The following is a 16,950-nucleotide window of genomic DNA, read 5'->3' as shown; positions in this document are numbered from 1 at the left end:
CTTCCCGAATCCGCCGACCCAAGCCCTCAGGGTTGCCAGAGCAGTCTCTCTAACGGCAGCAGCCTGGAAGAGAGGGCGTTCATTAGTTTTAAGTTTAAACTTAAAATTAAACCTTAAACTAAGACTAGGCTTAATCTAAAAGTTATCGGGGATGTAATACCCAACATAAAGAGAGCTTAAGCTTAAAATAAAAGATTAAAATTAAACTTAAGATCTAAAACAGTCAATGAAATTCATGTACGGAGTTGGAAATACTTACCCCGTCTAAGAACTGACTCACGAGATCGTAACAGATAGTGCAGGTTTCGTGGAACCAGACCTGCAGATTCCCATGCGGAGTCGCGCACGGAGCGTGGGACCTGCAGACTTCATGTCCACAGGGGTCCTGGAGCATGGAGTTGCATCCCGGATGCTCACAGTTGGTGGTCTGTAAGTGAAAAGATACATGAGTACCATAAAAGACATCACTACAGGCTAATAGAACTCCGATGCATGCCGGAGAGCGAAAAAATTTTGGGCATAACCCCTCCCTTACCGCCTGAATAGGCTATAACCCCGGAGTGATCCGGTGTGACAACGGAGGTAAGGGAGGAACCCGGCTTAAGCTAGCTTAAATTAAACTTATGATAGCTTAAAATAAACTTAAAATACACTTAAGCATGAATAGCACTAAATTCCAGAATGGTTAAAAGACCAACTGTACGCCTGAGGTCCGCCCGCAAGCAGGGAACCAGCTCCCTTCCTCGTGATTGACGGAGCTCCGGTAAGATAAAAAAGCACCAACAATCCGGGAAGGAGCGAGAGGGCGAAACAGACTCGAGCAAACATCGGGGCAACGGAGTAACAAAGGAGGGGGAAGGCCAATCCCCCTACCCAGTCACAACAAAGCACCGTGAAGCAGAGAGAACGGTCAAGTCCAGTCCTGTGTCTGTCCAGCCTCTCCTACTCCCTCCGCGTAGGGAGAGAGGGAGACAGGCCCGGGTGGAGCGAGCGAGGACGGACCTCCCTCCCCCCGGCTCTATGGGAGAGCGGGAGGAGGGCAGGGTGACTGGACGGGCGCCTGGCTGCATCGCGATCACATGGTGACCACGAAGCGGTAACTCGATAAAACACACAAAAAACATAGCCTAGGTTAATGCAACCAAACTAATCAGCGAGATGCTATCGTAGATGCAACAAAACTGATGAGAGGAAGCAATAAAACTGATGGGGACCATGATATACTGAACCTAGGCTACGCTAACGTGCCAGACACCGTAGGCTAACCTAAAATACACAAAATCACTAAAATTAAATTAAAATGAAAGTCGGAAAATAAAACAGTAGGAGAAAAAATCCAGGAGTGTACGACTAACCCGAGAGAAAGTCTACCACTCAAAGCTAGCCGGGGCCGATACTAAGAGCTGTGGCTAGGGTCTGGATAGAAACTAAATGCCTACGCAAGGTAAAAGAAGACATGCATTCATGACATAAACCAAGTAGGCTGGACCCCTAATATAATGTAGATAACTAGTAATAGAGCGTAAAGTAAAAGGGAAGGTTCTAGGTATGGAAGACCAAGAACGAACCCACCACGAGGCAGAACAATGCCGCCATGCTTCCGGCCGCGAGCCAGTATTTATACCTAAAAAACGGCAAATACTGACTCAAAGCTGGAAAAAACTAAGTAGGAACCTTACGGAATACTTAACTTAGCTGATGCGATGGCTGAACGCTCCATAACTAGATAAAATCCTCACAAAGGGGCACGAAAATCACAGAGACAAAAAAGTACGTCTGATAAGGCACGTGCTAACAGAAAGGATGACCACCAGAGGCGCAGCAGTCGGTAGCGTGGGGTGGAGTAGTAGTAGTTGCTGCCCATTCTGTGGGTCAGCTCCCCTCTTGTGGGGGTTTTGTCGTAGGAGATTTCTATTGGTAAGAGGTTCGTGGTAGTGGTCTCACTCGCCCTAGTGTTCATACCGACGCCCTCTTGGAGGGTGAGTGAGTCAGTTATACTGACCTTTTTCTTTATTTTATTTATTCTCTGGTATTTGTTAGTTCATTTACCTTAGAAATGATGGATTAAAGGGATATTTCGCGCAGCGACACGAACTGAGCCCAGAAAATGATTTGTTGCAATCCTTGTGGTACTGATTTGATTAGTTTCAAGCATAGTATACATATCTGTAGTTGGCCTTAGCTTTTCCCGTACGATTGAACAATGTTGAAGTAAAGCTGTCCTTGTTTTGTATGCCACACCATCCTATTCCATCTTCATCCACAGTGTTATACTCTAATGCAAAGGAGTTTCCTTTAAACAAGGCTTCTTTGCAGGGGCTTCTTAGAATGCAGGCCTCCTTCCTGCAAACTTGGCCTTTTCACATTAACTGAGGTTGTCAGTGGTTGATGCTGAACATGCTGTATTATAAAATGATCTTCCACAATAGTGCAGCGAGGGCAATACACGTATGGTGGCTTCTTAGATCATAATCTACATTTTTTTCTTTTCACTCACTTGAGTGCCATTTTCTTACTTATATTTGGATGCTGAGCTATTTCATGTTGTAACTTGAGCTTTACGAAGCTCAACAATTGACTGAGCACAGCAACTGTAGTTTCCTTTCTATTTTCTTGCATAAGATCATCCATGTTATCAGTTGCAGTTAGGTGCATTGACAATGAGTCTCTTGGCAAGTAATAACTGAACATTTGATTTTCCCAAGGCCCCACCCACTAATCCTGCCCTACAAAGTTCTTGATTTCTAAAATAAATAAATGTACCAATAATGAGTTAAGCATATGATTATTTTAATGGGAATTTATTTTTACTTTATGGGAAATAAAATATAATAGGGCCTAGAGAACCATTTTTCAGTTATTTGTTAAGAAAATTAATGTTATTGCAAAAACTTCATGTCTAATGAAAAGCTCTGCTGCTGAACTCAACAATATGGACATCCATAAATGCTTTGTAAAAGAAATATGTAGATATATGAGCTAGAAAACATATTTCTCAAGAATTAGACGTAAATTGCTTATGTGACATTAATAAGTCATAGGATATTACTTTTTTAACAGACTAGATTGCATTTTTTAGATAAAACAAGTAAGTGTGGTTTGAATGAAATGCTAAAAAAATCAGGCGTTTATTTTCACTTTTTTGTGAACTACTTAAACATACATTTGAGCTTGGAGATTATTAAGAATTGTAAATATTTTTATCTCTAAAGTAACACATTGGGAAATGTGTGCAGGTCAGTTCACTGATTCCCCCGTGACTGCTCATTCCAGCCTACCTAGATACTTGAAACCACTTGGCTAGCAATCCATTTTTGTTGAAGTGGAATGAGACTACAGTTACTAATTATGATATACTTTAGCTTTTCAGACTTTGTTACATATTGTAAAGTGAATGGTAAGTTCATTGTAATGTTCAAGGTTAAGCTGTACTGTTGGGTCAGACTTTGCTGCTTATCAGCCCACCAGACCTCCAAAAAACTGATAAGCTCAGAGCTGCTTGATTTTTCTAATTTTTCAGATTTTTTACATTTGTTTTCTTTTTTTCTTACTCAGAGGTACATGGGGAGCTTGCTATGGCACTCACCTTGGATCAGTTTTACATGAATTGGCACATACTTTAGATCTAGGACACACTCCACATGGCATCATGGCAAGAGGTTTTGAAGATCTGCATGTGTTTTTCACAACCACAAAACTCACATCAGATTACCTTCCTCAGTCACCACATCATAGGTATGTATCTTTTTCAGTTTTATTGGTTAGCATTATTGAGTGTAGTGACAGGCTCTCTTAGTAGAATGTGCATCAAAATCTGATTAAAAAATTTATCTCCAGAAGAATGGGCAGAGCCTTATAGGAATGCAAAGGAAAAGGGAATATATTGCCATGATAAAATTATAGAGGTATAAGACCAGTATGTTCTTGAGAAATCTTTGAAAATATTTTAAAAATACTTGAGGAAAGGCAGAGAAAGATTATTTAGTGATAATTGTCAGTTTGGCATCATGTGAGAGATAAAACGATAGGGTTAGTCTAGAATGGGGCAACTAAAGGAAGATTACCCAGTAAAGAGGAGGAAATTACACTTCATGTTTGTGGATCTGGAAAAAGGCATTTGACTAAGTACTACTGAGACAACTGGACATTACAAGCCAATGTTACCAAAAAGATTTATTAAGTTTCTGATATTATTTTACAATAACATCATATTTAGAATGGCAGTGGCATGTGTATCAGAATTTGAGATAAAAGTTAATTGCCCATCAAGGATCAGTACTGAGTCCTTTCTGTTCATCATAGTATGTAACGGATAAAACTACAAAGGAATGCAGAAAAAGGGCCCTTAGGAACTGGTTTTTCTGAATGACCTAGTGCAAACTGGAGAATCTGAGGAAAAAGTGGTGGAAATATGTAAAAGCTGAAGAATGGAATGTAAAGTAAAATACGGATAAACCTATGAACTTAAAAAGGTCTCACAGTTTGGTTGAGAAACATTTTTCCTTAGTAAAGAAAATGCTCCATTTTAATTTAATTTTTGGGAACATGTGGTTCCCCCAGCTTAAAGAAAGGGAAAGTACTCGATTTACCCACAGCTGTGTTCAGTGTATAACTCCTCTAATTTGGCTCCACTAATTTGCCTTGTTTCTGTTTGTTTCTTGTTTAATCTAGTGCAAATGAGTCATCATTGGACCTTGAAGGTTAGATATGACAGAGAACCCAAACGGAACATAAATAAAAAAGATTGAGGGTGTTAATAGTTCATTAATAAAATGAGATGTGTGTAAAATGTGAAAACTAGAAGAGTTTCCTTGAAAAAATCACGCAGACAAAGCTGTAGCAAACTATGCTATAATCCAGTGTTATAATAAAGCTGTGTCCCACTTTAGGAACATTTTAAAATGCAGATAAAAGCAAACATCAATGCACTGGTCTTTCTATAGTGAGGGTGAAATTCTGTAGTGAGACTGAAACACAGCAAGTCTGATGTAGGAAACAGTAGAAGGAGACAGAAAAGAGAAAAAACCCCATTTGTCTCTCTCTCTCTCTCTCTCTCTCTCTCTCTCTCTCTCTCTCTCTCTCTCTCTCTCTCTCTCTCTCTCTCTCTCTCTCTCTCTCTTTGTACCTTCCCCACCATCTTCCACATATGCCATCAAGTCTCATAAGTAATTTATTTCATCTGTTTATTTTGCTTAGGCCTTTTGGCATGATTTCTTGTGGAATGGATTATGTAATCCAAATTAAATGTTTCCTTATGGGAAAAATCCATTAATACTCAAATAGGTTAGCCTTTGGACAGCCTTTTGGAATGAAGTCCGAGTACCAAGATACTTAAAAAACGTTTTAAGCAAATTAAAGCTTACTGTGCCTGGAAAGAAAGCAAAGGAAAAAGTACAGCCAGGAAAGTGGTAATGTGGTTATTGCTGGAAGGTGGAGGAAGAACTGTATTGTGTACCCAATGTAAGTGATATCAGAGGAAATGCTTAGTATTTCAAAATATATATGGATTAAGCACAAGAGGAAATGACAAATAGAGGGAGCTGAGAATCATTATTTAAAAGGTGGGCAGGTCATAGATAGGTTAGTGCATATCTTGTTTTAGGATGCACTGGACTGTGAAGTAGTTGTTAAAAAAAAAAAAAAAAAAACACACACACACACACACAGATATGTCTGAAGACAAAATAGGTACTTGAGCCCAGTACTGTAGGAGAAACATGTACACAGGAGATAGATGAATACCGAGACCTGGTGGGAGTTCAGGTAGAAGGAGCACAGGACAGTGAAGAGTAGAGAAAACTTGTTTTATACCTCTCAACTCCAAAATTGGAAAAGCTGATATAAAAACATTTATGGTAATGATGCTGAGGTTGTATGGTAAGAAACAGAAATGTATAAAAAGCTCTGAATATTTTTGTATGTTAACTTCAAGCTATATTAGTTAGACTTGGATGTAAGGTCTTGTGTAGTAAATTGCCTTACACTGCTTATATTCCTTGATATTATTTTTCCAAATGGTTTGTCTGGATTCTTGTGAAGACTTGATTTGTTAATGGTGTCTATCAAAATAATAAGAACAATTAGAGGAAAATTGTCTTCATGAATGGATTTTAGTATTAGAAACTATTTCTACGATTTTTGTAACATTAAATTGGATGATATTGTAATGTTGACATGAATTATATTTTTCCAGGACATGTACTAATTATAGTATTGTCCAACTTCAAACTAATTATTTCAGGGAAGATATAGAATAATGTTAATAATTATATTTTCCTACATTGCTATTACAGTGCCATCATGCGTCAGTCCATGTCTAGCTCTTTAATCAAAGAATCAGTCACATTTACTACAGACTTCGTCCGCAAAATACCATTGGATAATATAAATATGACAGTTGAGCCTCCAAAAGAGCCGATTGCATCCAGTGGTGTTTACAGTCCCCCAATTTTTACAAGAAGATATCCCAACCGAAGAGATTCAGATGCAAGTCCTGGATCTCCTGTTACTCAAGAGTCTATTTCGTCACAAATGCCAAAGAATGCTTGCAGTCGTCCATTACTGAATGCTCCATCTCCTAATCTGAGTACACACTTCAGCAATAATAACAAATTCTCAGAAGTTGATGGGAGTAAATGCAGAGCCTTTTGGGCAAGATCGAGTGCTGTTATATTAGCTTTTCACAAGTAAGTTTTTCTTATAATTTTTACAGTTTGTTATAGAATGTGTTTTCATAAAAACACTAACACCATTTATTTATTTTTGTCGTGTTTGCCTTTGAACTAGGATGTCAAACTTGAATCTTCATACGCATTGTGAAAGTGTAGTACGTACATGAGTTAAGGGTAGGCTCCACTTTGGGGGGTGCCGATCGTAAAAAATATTTGCCAAAAATACACTAATCAAGACAGGCTAATGAAATTTTCAGGCTTTATTAGCACTATAATAATGCATATTCCCTGTGAGTTTTATCATCCTACAGGGAAAATTAATGATTTTATGAAAAAAAATGTGAAAAAACGGAAATTTCCGGCCCCTCGTACTGAAGGTTATTTGGTGATTGGTGAGAAACTACAGTCTTGAATAGAAATTCGGTCTGACAGAATGTTGGTATATCCACCTGGAACATGCACAAAAAAAATTATCAAAATAGAACAGTAAATAAGCACGTAATAACAAAAAAAAGAGCAACAACTTTGTAAGTTCAGCGAAAGCCCCGCCGAAATAGCAGACTATAGCTAGGAAGAAATATTCAGGAAAAATTCAAATCTCGATTTAGGGACAAAACCTTTTGAAAGTTTGTAGTTAATATTTCACTTGATAGCCTTCTCCCTTTTTTTTTTTTTTTTTTTTTTTTTTTTTAAAATTTTCTTTGGATTGTCCTAAATAATATTAATTTAGATGTTTTAGGCTATCAAGTGACATAATAACTACAAAACTCTCAAAAGGTTTTTGTCCCTAAATCGAGATTTGAATTTTTCCTGAATATTTCTTCCTAGCTATAGTCTGCTATTTCGGCGGGGCTTTCGCTGAACTTACAAAGTTGTTGCTCTTTTTTTTGTTATTACGTGCTTATTTACTGTTTCTATTTGATAATTTTTTTTGTGCATGTTCCAGGTGGATACCAACATTCTGTCAGACCGAATTTCTATTCAAGACTGTAGTTTCTCACCAATCACCAAATAACCTTCAGTACGAGGGGCCGGAAATTTCCGTTTTTTCACATTTTTTTTCATAAAATCATTAATTTTCCCTGTAGGATGATAAAACTCACAGGGAATATGCATTATCATAGTGCTAATAATGCCTGAAAATTTCATTAGCCTGTCTTGATTAGTGTATTTTTGGCAAATATTTTTTACGATCGGCACCCCCCAAAGTGGAGCCTACCCTTAATAATATTTTTACTGACAGTTTGCCTTTTAGCCACTTGAAGCAGTTAATTCTTTCATCTAGTCCTGAGCTGAAATGATTATTGTTTCATGTTATTTAATTTTAGACTTTATTTCCCCAGTACAGCATTGATATATTTTGTACTTGGGGGAGATTGAGGATTCCCTTATTTAAATTTTTATAGAATACATTAGTTTGTTACCCTACTTTACCTGTCAGATATTATAATCAAGATACCCACCTCCCTCAGGAGACAGTGGAAATTAAAAAATTATGAATAGAAAATGGGAATGATTCCTGATACCCGCCTCCCAGCGGCGGGAATGGGTACTAACCACCTGACTCCCACTGCGGTGTGTCGTAAGTGTTTAAATTTCTGTCGGATTCGGAAAAATACAGCTATATATATATCTGCCAGGTAAGTATGAACAAAACTTAATTGTATCATTACAATATCATTTTATAGAATACATTAGTACCTCAGACTTCGAACTTAATTCATTCTTGAAGGCTGTCCAAAATAAGATTTGTTCGAAATATGAAACAAATATCCCCATAAGAAATAAAAGGAAGCAGGATAATTCACCAGTCAATCCAAAAAGTTACCCTTTTCACATTTTTGTTTAGTAATGTGGTCAAAAGTTAAATTAAGAGTGCAAAGTAATTAACCCTTTAACGCTGATTGGACGTATTAAACGTCGATGAAAATTGTCTGTCGGGTGCCGAACCGACGTGTGGTACATCAACGAAAAAAAGATTTTTAAAAAATTTTCGGAAAAATAGTTATAGGCCTACTAGGCGAAAACTTTTGAATCACGCACATTGGGGGATGCTGGGAGCTCACAGATCAAGCTGTTGTTTTGTTTACAATCGTTACCCAGGCGCGCAAGTGCGAATTTCTTTCTTCTCACACTAAAAAGCATCAGCGAGACATCTCAGAAATTATTTCATTACTTTACATAATATTTGCACCATTTTATATTAGCCATTACATAGAGTTTTATATATGAAAATGTGTGCAATTTCATGTAGAATACAACAAAAAACAACCCATGGTTATAGCTTTTATCAGTTTTGAAATATTTTTATATAAATAACGATAAGGGCCAAAATTTCAACCTTTGGTCAACTTTAACTCTACCGAAATGGTCGAAAAACGCAATTGTAAGCTAAAACTCTTATATTCTAGTAATATTCAATCATTTACCTTCATTTTACAACAAATTGGAAGTCTCTAGCACAATATTTTGATTTATGGTGAATTTATGAACAAAACTTTTTCCTTACATCCACGTGGTAACTCGTCTGAAAAAATCAGACATTTTTTCGTCCGATTGTCGTAATGTTTGCACAGTTTTATATTAGCCGTTACATAAAGTTTTATATATGAAAATGTGCACAATTTCATGTAGAATACAACTAAAAACAACCCATGGTTGTAGCTTTTATCAGTATTGAAATATTTTCATATAAATAACGATGTGCCAAAATTTCAACCTTCAGTCAACTTTGACTCGACCGAAATGGTCGAAAACCGTAATTGTAAGCTAAAACTCTTACATTCTAGTAATACTCAATCATTTACCTTCATTTTGCAACAAATTGGAAGTCTCTAGCACAATATTTCGATTTATGGTGAATTTTATTAAAAAAACTTTTTTCCACGTCCGTGCGGTAACTGCCGAAAAAATCATTGATTTTTTCGTCCGATTGTTGTTATGTTTGCACAGTTTTATATTAGCCATTACATAAAGTTTTATATATGAAAATGTGTGCAATTTCATGTAGAATACGACGAAAGACAACCCATGGTTGTAGCTTTTATTAGTTTTGAAATATTTTCATATAAATAATGATGTGCCAGAATTTCAACCTTTGGTCAACTTTGACTCGACCAAAATGGTCAAAAACCGCAATTGTAAGCTAAAACTCTTACATTCTAGTAATATTCAATCATTTACCTTTATTTTTCAACAAATTGGAAGTCTCTAGCACAATATTTCGATTTATGGTGAATTTATGAAAAAAAACTTTTTCCTTACGTCTGCGCGGTAACTCTTCTGAAAGAAAGCAGAAATTTTTTCGTCCGATTGTCATAATGTTTGCACCATTTTAAATTAGCCGTTACATAAAGTTTTATATAGAAAATGTGCACAATTTCATGCAGAATGCATCATAAAAAACCCATGGTTGTTGCTTTTATCTGTTTTGAAATATTTTCATATAAATAACGATAAGTGCCAAAATTTCAACCTTTGGTCAACTTTGACTCAACGGAAATGGTAAAAAAACGAAATTGTAAGCTAAAACTATTACATTCTAGTAATACTCAATCATTTACCTTTATTTTGCAACAAATTGGAAGTCTCTAGCACAATATTTCGATTTATGGTGAATTTATGAAAAAAAACTTTTTCCTTACGTCTGTGTTGTAACTTCCGAAAAAATCATAAATTTTTTCGTCCGATTGTCGTAATGTTTGCACCATTTTAAATTAGCCGTTGCATAAAGTTTTATATATGAAAATGTGTGCAATTTCATGTAGAATACAAATAAAAACAAACCATGGTTGTAGCTTTTATCAGTTTTGAAATATTTTCATATAAATAACGATAAATAGAAAAAATTCGACCTTCGGTCAACTTTGACTTGACCGAAATGGTCGAAAAACGCAATTGTAAGCGAAAACTCTTACATTCTAGTAATATTCAATCATTTACCTTCATTTTGCACAAATGGGAAGTCTAGCACAATATTTCAATTTATGGTGAATTTTTGAAAAAAAGCTTTTTTTTACGTCCGCGTGTTACGAATTTATGCATCATATTGTGATAATATTTTCTCTGTGTTGCTTTGATCGTTTTACAATTTGTTATATACCAAAATCTTCGCAATTTAGTGTACAATACAACGAAAAATAATTAACTCATTAGCTTTAACCGTTTTGCTCACAGCGCGATTTGTAAACAATTATATATGAAAAATTTTTTCGCAGTCATATATTCCAATATTTATATATGATGATATTTTTTTTTCATTTCTGATGATTGCATACTAAACTTCAGGCAATGACAAAAAAAGGAGCCAAAAATTAGCTCTTAGTCTTGAAAATTAAGCATGCTGTGATTTTTGAAAAAAACTTTTTTTCCACTTTGGCGCTCACTCGCGAACGCCGCCGGCGTACGGGAGACACTTTCATATATACCGGCTCGGCATTTAAGGGTTAAACAGTACGTTATATGAAGTATAAGATAAGAAATATTTTACTTCTGTGTACGATTTATGAACCGATTGGTGAAAATGGTGCACAGCCGCTGGGGGATGGAGGGAGGAGGGACAGGAACCCTTTGAGGAAACTGAAATGGTTGCAGTAGGCAAAGATTGATTAACAAATTAATTTTCATTCACATTTTATAAGGATAATCAAAGGAAACAATAGTGTGTTTGTCCAATTGTGTGTCCGTTTGTGTCTGTGAGAGAGAGAGAGAGAGAGAGAGAGAGAGAGAGAGAGAGAGAGAGAGAGAGAGAGAGAGAGAGAGAGAGAGAGAGAGAGAGAGAGAGAGAGAGAGAGAGAGAGAGAGAGTTGTTTAAATAAAAGGCACACAAAAGCTGAATGCAGCTCCAGTGTGTTTATTATGGAGCTGAGTTACTTTTACAGTGGTAAAAAGTCGTAAAGTAAATTAATTATCAATAGTAGATAGGTATTTTACCGTAATGAAAAGAAGTGATTTGGGCAAATCAAGTGTAAGTGAAAGAAACGGGCAAATAATCATCCCAGCCCAGCTGGTAAGTCACTAGGAAGCAGACCCCATCTTTCCTCTCTTCTCCTGTCTATCATCTCACTCAGCGCACCAAACAGTCGCTCAAGTAAGATTTTTTTTAAATTACTCTATTGATTTGGATGTTTTCATGTTTTATGTTAAATTTATGTGAAATAATATTTTAATTTTGAATTGGTACTGCTTTTACATACATATTACAGTAAAGATTTTACTGTCTTTTTTTTTTTTTTTTTTTTTTTTTTTTTTTTTTTTTTTTTTTTTTCTCAACAATATCACAACACAAGATAACTTGAAATCATTCATTGTTCATACGCGAACAAACCTTCGGTCTTAACAATAGGATAATTTCTAGCGCCTTGAAAGCAATCTTGTGATATCTGGCAACGCATAAGTAGATCAGACGAAGAGCGGTCAAGGACCACTCACCTACGCCACCGCGTCAATCTTTTCTTTAACCGCCTGGGCGAAAGTCGTGGTTAACCTCTCTTGGCCTTTACCCGGTTCATTGCCCGTTTTGCTTGTGTTTAGTGTGTGTGTGTGTGTGTGTTTGGCTGATATTATGGCTTCTTCTGCTTCTTCTTGGCCTCGTCAACGTGTATGCCCCGGAATTCCAGGTTTTCCGTGTTCTCGTTTTTTGGCTTCAGCGGCGACCGATCCCCACATCACGTGTAGCAAATGCCGTTCTAATTTTTGTACTGTAACGAATCCTTGCACGGAATGCCGGGCATGGCCTAAAGAGCAGTGGAAGTCATTTTATAGCAAGAGAGAGCATCAGAGGGTTTCGATTCTTCCTTCTTGGGAAGGTTTTTCGCCTCTTCCTGATGCTTTGTCTCCTGCTGTATTCACCCCCCATAGCAGCGTTGTTCCTACTTTGTGGGTAGCCGAGGTCAGCCATCTTGTATTGCTTCGCCAGTGACTGCTGCCGCTTCTTCGAGTTGGGGGGAAGCCGTGGCATCAGCCCCGTTGATGACGTCACGGGATCTGTCGTTGTGTGTCCCTCCGCCAGTGGCGTCTTTTTCCCCTTCACACTAAGGGGAAGCCGTGACGTCATCACCACTTGCGACGTCACATCCATCGATGACATCACTCCAAGTCGTCTCCTCTGCTCTGCCTCTCTCAGCCGTGATGTCATCTCTGCCGCCCAGTTTGCTACATCTCCCTTCCATGTCATTGGAGCCTTCTCTTGCAGATCAGTCTGAGGTTATATGCCAGGCAGTGCTTAAGAGGTTGGACTCTGTTTTGGATGATAAGTTGGCTGCCTTGTCGGTTGGGAGGACTGGAATGAAACGTGTTGCTTTGTCCCCGCCTCCTGCAAAGAGATCGCATAAGAAATCAGTGCGTTCTTCCTCTCCCACTTCCCCCTCTACGCCACGTTGGCGTATCAAACGTTGGAAGGCTAAGGACTTTGCTCTTTCTTCGCCTACGAGGGAGGAACAACGTGAACGTGTTCTAGTGTGTGTTGGTGTTTCGGAGAGTGTTAGTGTATCTTCCTTTGTGCAATCTGCAGTGGCTGCTTCGTCCTCTGCATCGAATCGTGGGTGTTTTGCAACCTGCCCCATCTGTGCACATCGTGAGCATGTTGCAACCTTCCCCGTCCATGCACATTGCGAGTGTTGCAACCTCCCCTGTCCGTGCACATGATGCAAGTGCTCCTTCTTCTCCAAGGCCTATTCGTCGTCATAAGGATCTCGAGGCGCCTGTCAAGAGGTCGAAGGTGGTGAGCGCGGAGTTGGTGCAGCAGGAGTGTTTGCTTGCTCCTCTCACTGGTGCTTCCAAAAGTTTGACACTGTGGGATTCTCCTTCGATCTCAAGTGTTTGGGATTCCTCTCCAACTCACATTCGTACGTCTGCCACGACCGTGACCATTCACGGACATGTTAATGAGTTATCTGTTGGAGTAGTACGTAGTGATGTTCCTAGTGTCACAGTGGGTTTGTCTCGGGAGCCGACGTGTGGACCCAGCCCAGACAAGTTAGTTGGTGTTTCGGGCTGTTCGGCTGCTGATCCTTCCATTAATTTTAATGGGGAAGGTGCCTTAGAGGAGTCTACACATCCTTCTCATCGTCGGTCTCTGTTGCTGGAACAGGAGGAGGGAGACACGCAGGAGTTTTTGTCTTCCTTTTCAGAAGTTGTTGATCTCATTCGTGGGTTCAACAATTTGGAAAGTAGGACTCAGGCTAGGTTGTCTTACACACTTTCTTGCTTGGAAGCCTTGGTGGGAGCTACGCAGGATCCCAAATCATCTCTTCAGCTTCCCTTATCGGGCACGTCCAGTCGGTCTTGCATAAGGTTAACGCCTCTGTTTCAGACTGGGACGGTTCGCTTCACTCTAGGGACTCTGCCAAGCTACTACCCCTGCCTCTCACGAGACATAAGATGTACTATGCTATGAACTCTGCATTTTTTATGTCGAGCCATCTTAACCCAGACGTCATTCGCCTGGAGCCGGGATTGACTTTGGAGCAGGTGAGGTCAGTGGCTCCGTCCTTGTCTCCGCAAGATGCCTCAGCATTGAAATCTATGGCAGCCTCCATGTTGCAGATGGTTTCTTGGCTGGACTTCTGGTCTGTGGTCATTGCCAAGATAGCTTCTGACAGGTCCCCAGAAGGGTTGGTGAGTGCATCCACGCTTGCCAGTCTGTTGCAGTCCAGAGGCAAGGCGTTTTCGTATATGGCTCACCTCAGCGTTAATTTATGGGCTAACCTCCTCCTGATTAGAAGAGACGCAGCTTTGTCTAGGATGGAGAGATTAGTCGACACGGAGTCCTTGCTGGCATTGAGAAACGGAGATCTGTTGAAGTCCCAATATTTGTTTCCTCGGACAGAGCTCGAGAATGCGATAGACCGGCACCGGGCTGACACCAAAGACAGACTGGTGCACCAGGCCATGTCTAAGTCGGAGTCTCGTCCTCGGATGCGTCTGGCTCCTCCTCCTCCCCCTGTCCAGCAGCAGTCGAGAAGATCGTCGCCTGGTAGGCCGTCAAGGAATTTGAGTTCGGCAGGGCCTTCCTGTTCGACTCAGCCTAGGTCAGATGATCAACGTCCTTTTCGCTCTCGTTCCTTTAACCCAAGAAGGGGCCCAAGGGACAGAGGTAAAGGGGGGGCCATCGGTAGGTTAGGTGCCTCTCCCTCTCCTGCACCACAGGGGGGAGGGGGGGCAATTGACTGGCAGGCCATTTGGCCAAGTGGCAGAGTTATGGGGCGAAGTGGGTGGTAGATGTCCTTCGGGTGGGGTACCTACTGTCATTTGACTTCTCTCCTCCTCTGTCGGACAAGCCACAGCTCAGGAAGGTATATCCTCCAGATTCTCTGAAGTTCTTGGCTCTTCGAGAGGAAGTGCAGAAGATGCTGGACAAAGATGCGATAGAGGAACTGGTTTGTCCGTCTCCGGGATTTTACAGTCACATCCTCTTGGTGCCCAAGGCGTCGGGAGGATGGAGACCTGTGATCGATTTATCCACCTGGAATCACTTCATCAGGAAGACACGGTTCAAGATGGAGACCCCACATTCAGTGTTGGCAGTCATGAGGGAAGGTGACTTCATGCTGCCGATAGACTTAAGGGACACATACTTCCAAATCCCTATTCATCCGACGTCCAGGAAGTTCCTTCGCTTCTCTCTTGTGGACAAGCGTTTAGAGGACAAGCAGCAACATATCAATGTCTTGGAGTTGAAGGCAGCCTTCTTGGGTCTGAAGGAGTTTCGGGAGAAGGTAGAATGTCATTCTGTCATTCTCATGTCGGACAACACCACGATGGTAGCCTCTGTGAACAAACAGGGAGGCCTGGTTTTTCGTCAACTTCATGCCTTGACCGTCAAGGTTCACCAGTGGATGGTCAGCAATTCGGTAGAGCTCTCAGCCAGGTATATCCTAGGCAAACGGAATGTGGTCGTAGACAAACTCAGTTGTCGGGATCATATCCTAGGCACAGAGTGGTCCCTTCATCAAGTGGTAGCAGACAAGCTTTTCCAGGTTTTGGGGAGACGCATGCTGGACCTTTTTGTAACTCTCTTCAACAGGAAGCTGGAGATATTCTGTTCAGTGGTCCCAGATCCTTTAGCATTAGCAGAGGACGCATTCCAACATCCCTGGGACAACCTGGAGTGGTATGCCTTCCCTCCATTTTGTTTGATCCGTCAAATTCTGAACAAGCTAATGAGTTCACAGGGTCTCAGGATGACTTAGGTAGCCCCTCTGTGGCCTCATGCAGAATGATTCTCAGATCTGCTGCTGTTGTTGTCAGAGGTTAAGAGGGAGTTTCCCCCTTGGCAACATCTGTGTCAGCCCCATGCGGAAAGGTTCCACCAGTCAGTAGATTTTGTCTTCACGGTTGGAGGCAATCAAGTATCTCCTCCGAACAAGAGGCTTTTCTCAGAAAACACCAGGGTTTATTTCCAGCAGTCTCAGAAAGTCGACCTCCGCGGTTTACCAAGGCAAATGGGCAATCTACTGTGATTGGTGTTGTAAACGGGGTTTTTCTCCACTCGCAACCTCTATTCAGCGAATAGCAGACTTTTTAACACCATTAGAGGCTACAGGGCGGCCCTGAATTTGGTGTTACGCCTTGGAGGTATCGACATCTCTTCCTGGGAACTTTCCTTGCTAGTTAAGGGGTTTGAGCAGTCGAGTTCTCCTAGAGAGCTCAAGCCTCCAACGTGGGATGTTTCCTTGGTTCTCAAGAGCTTCACTAAGTCCATATGAGCCCTTGCGTTGCTCATCATACAGGTAATTGATGCTCATGACAGTTTTCCTTCTGGCCTTGGCATCTTCCAAGAGAGTAGGAGAGCTCCAAGGTCTGAGCTATGAGGTGAAGCACACCAGTGGTTGGGGGTCGGTGTCCTTCAAATTTGTCCCGAAATTCGTGGCCAAGACCCAAAATCCCTCTGTGCACGATGACAGGTTCACTTCGTTTTCCATTCCATCACTGAATGACTTTGTGGGTGGTGATGCTCAAGAGCTTTTGTTGACCCCTGTCCGGGCCCTGCGTTGCTATCTTAAAAGGACTCGGCACCTTAGACCAGGCTGCCGCAGACTTTTTGTTAGCACAGGTCGTACGAAGAAAGAAGTGTCTAAGAATACTATCTCTTTTTGGATACGGGAAGCCATCAGACAGGCATACTTGACTCTTGATGATTCCACCACCACGTCTGTGCAGGCTAGAGCGCATGACGTTAGGGGTATTGGTCCCTCTATGGTTTTCCCTGGGTCCTGTGGTGGCTGCCCAACAGGTTGTGTAACTCATAGTTCCCCTTAATAGGGCACTTTTGTATCTT

The 16,950-nt window shown here is 40.4% G+C and overlaps 1 protein-coding gene across 2 annotated transcripts in view; it reads left to right on the top strand.

The window, feature by feature from the left end:
• LOC135216384 (uncharacterized) overlaps positions 1-16,950 on the top strand; it is a 239,310-nt gene that overhangs the window by 122,498 nt on the left and 99,862 nt on the right. For both annotated transcript variants that reach the window (XM_064251655.1, XM_064251656.1), the window contains exons 3-4: positions 3,556-3,735; positions 6,294-6,686. In XM_064251655.1, the coding sequence (XP_064107725.1) occupies positions 3,556-3,735; positions 6,294-6,686 (573 nt within the window). The remainder of the gene's footprint in view (positions 1-3,555; positions 3,736-6,293; positions 6,687-16,950) is intronic.

This window comes from Macrobrachium nipponense, chromosome 6 (genome assembly GCF_015104395.2).
Source record: "Macrobrachium nipponense isolate FS-2020 chromosome 6, ASM1510439v2, whole genome shotgun sequence".
Lineage (NCBI taxonomy): Eukaryota > Metazoa > Arthropoda > Malacostraca > Decapoda > Palaemonidae > Macrobrachium > Macrobrachium nipponense.
This window is presented reverse-complemented; position numbering and strand designations above follow the sequence as displayed.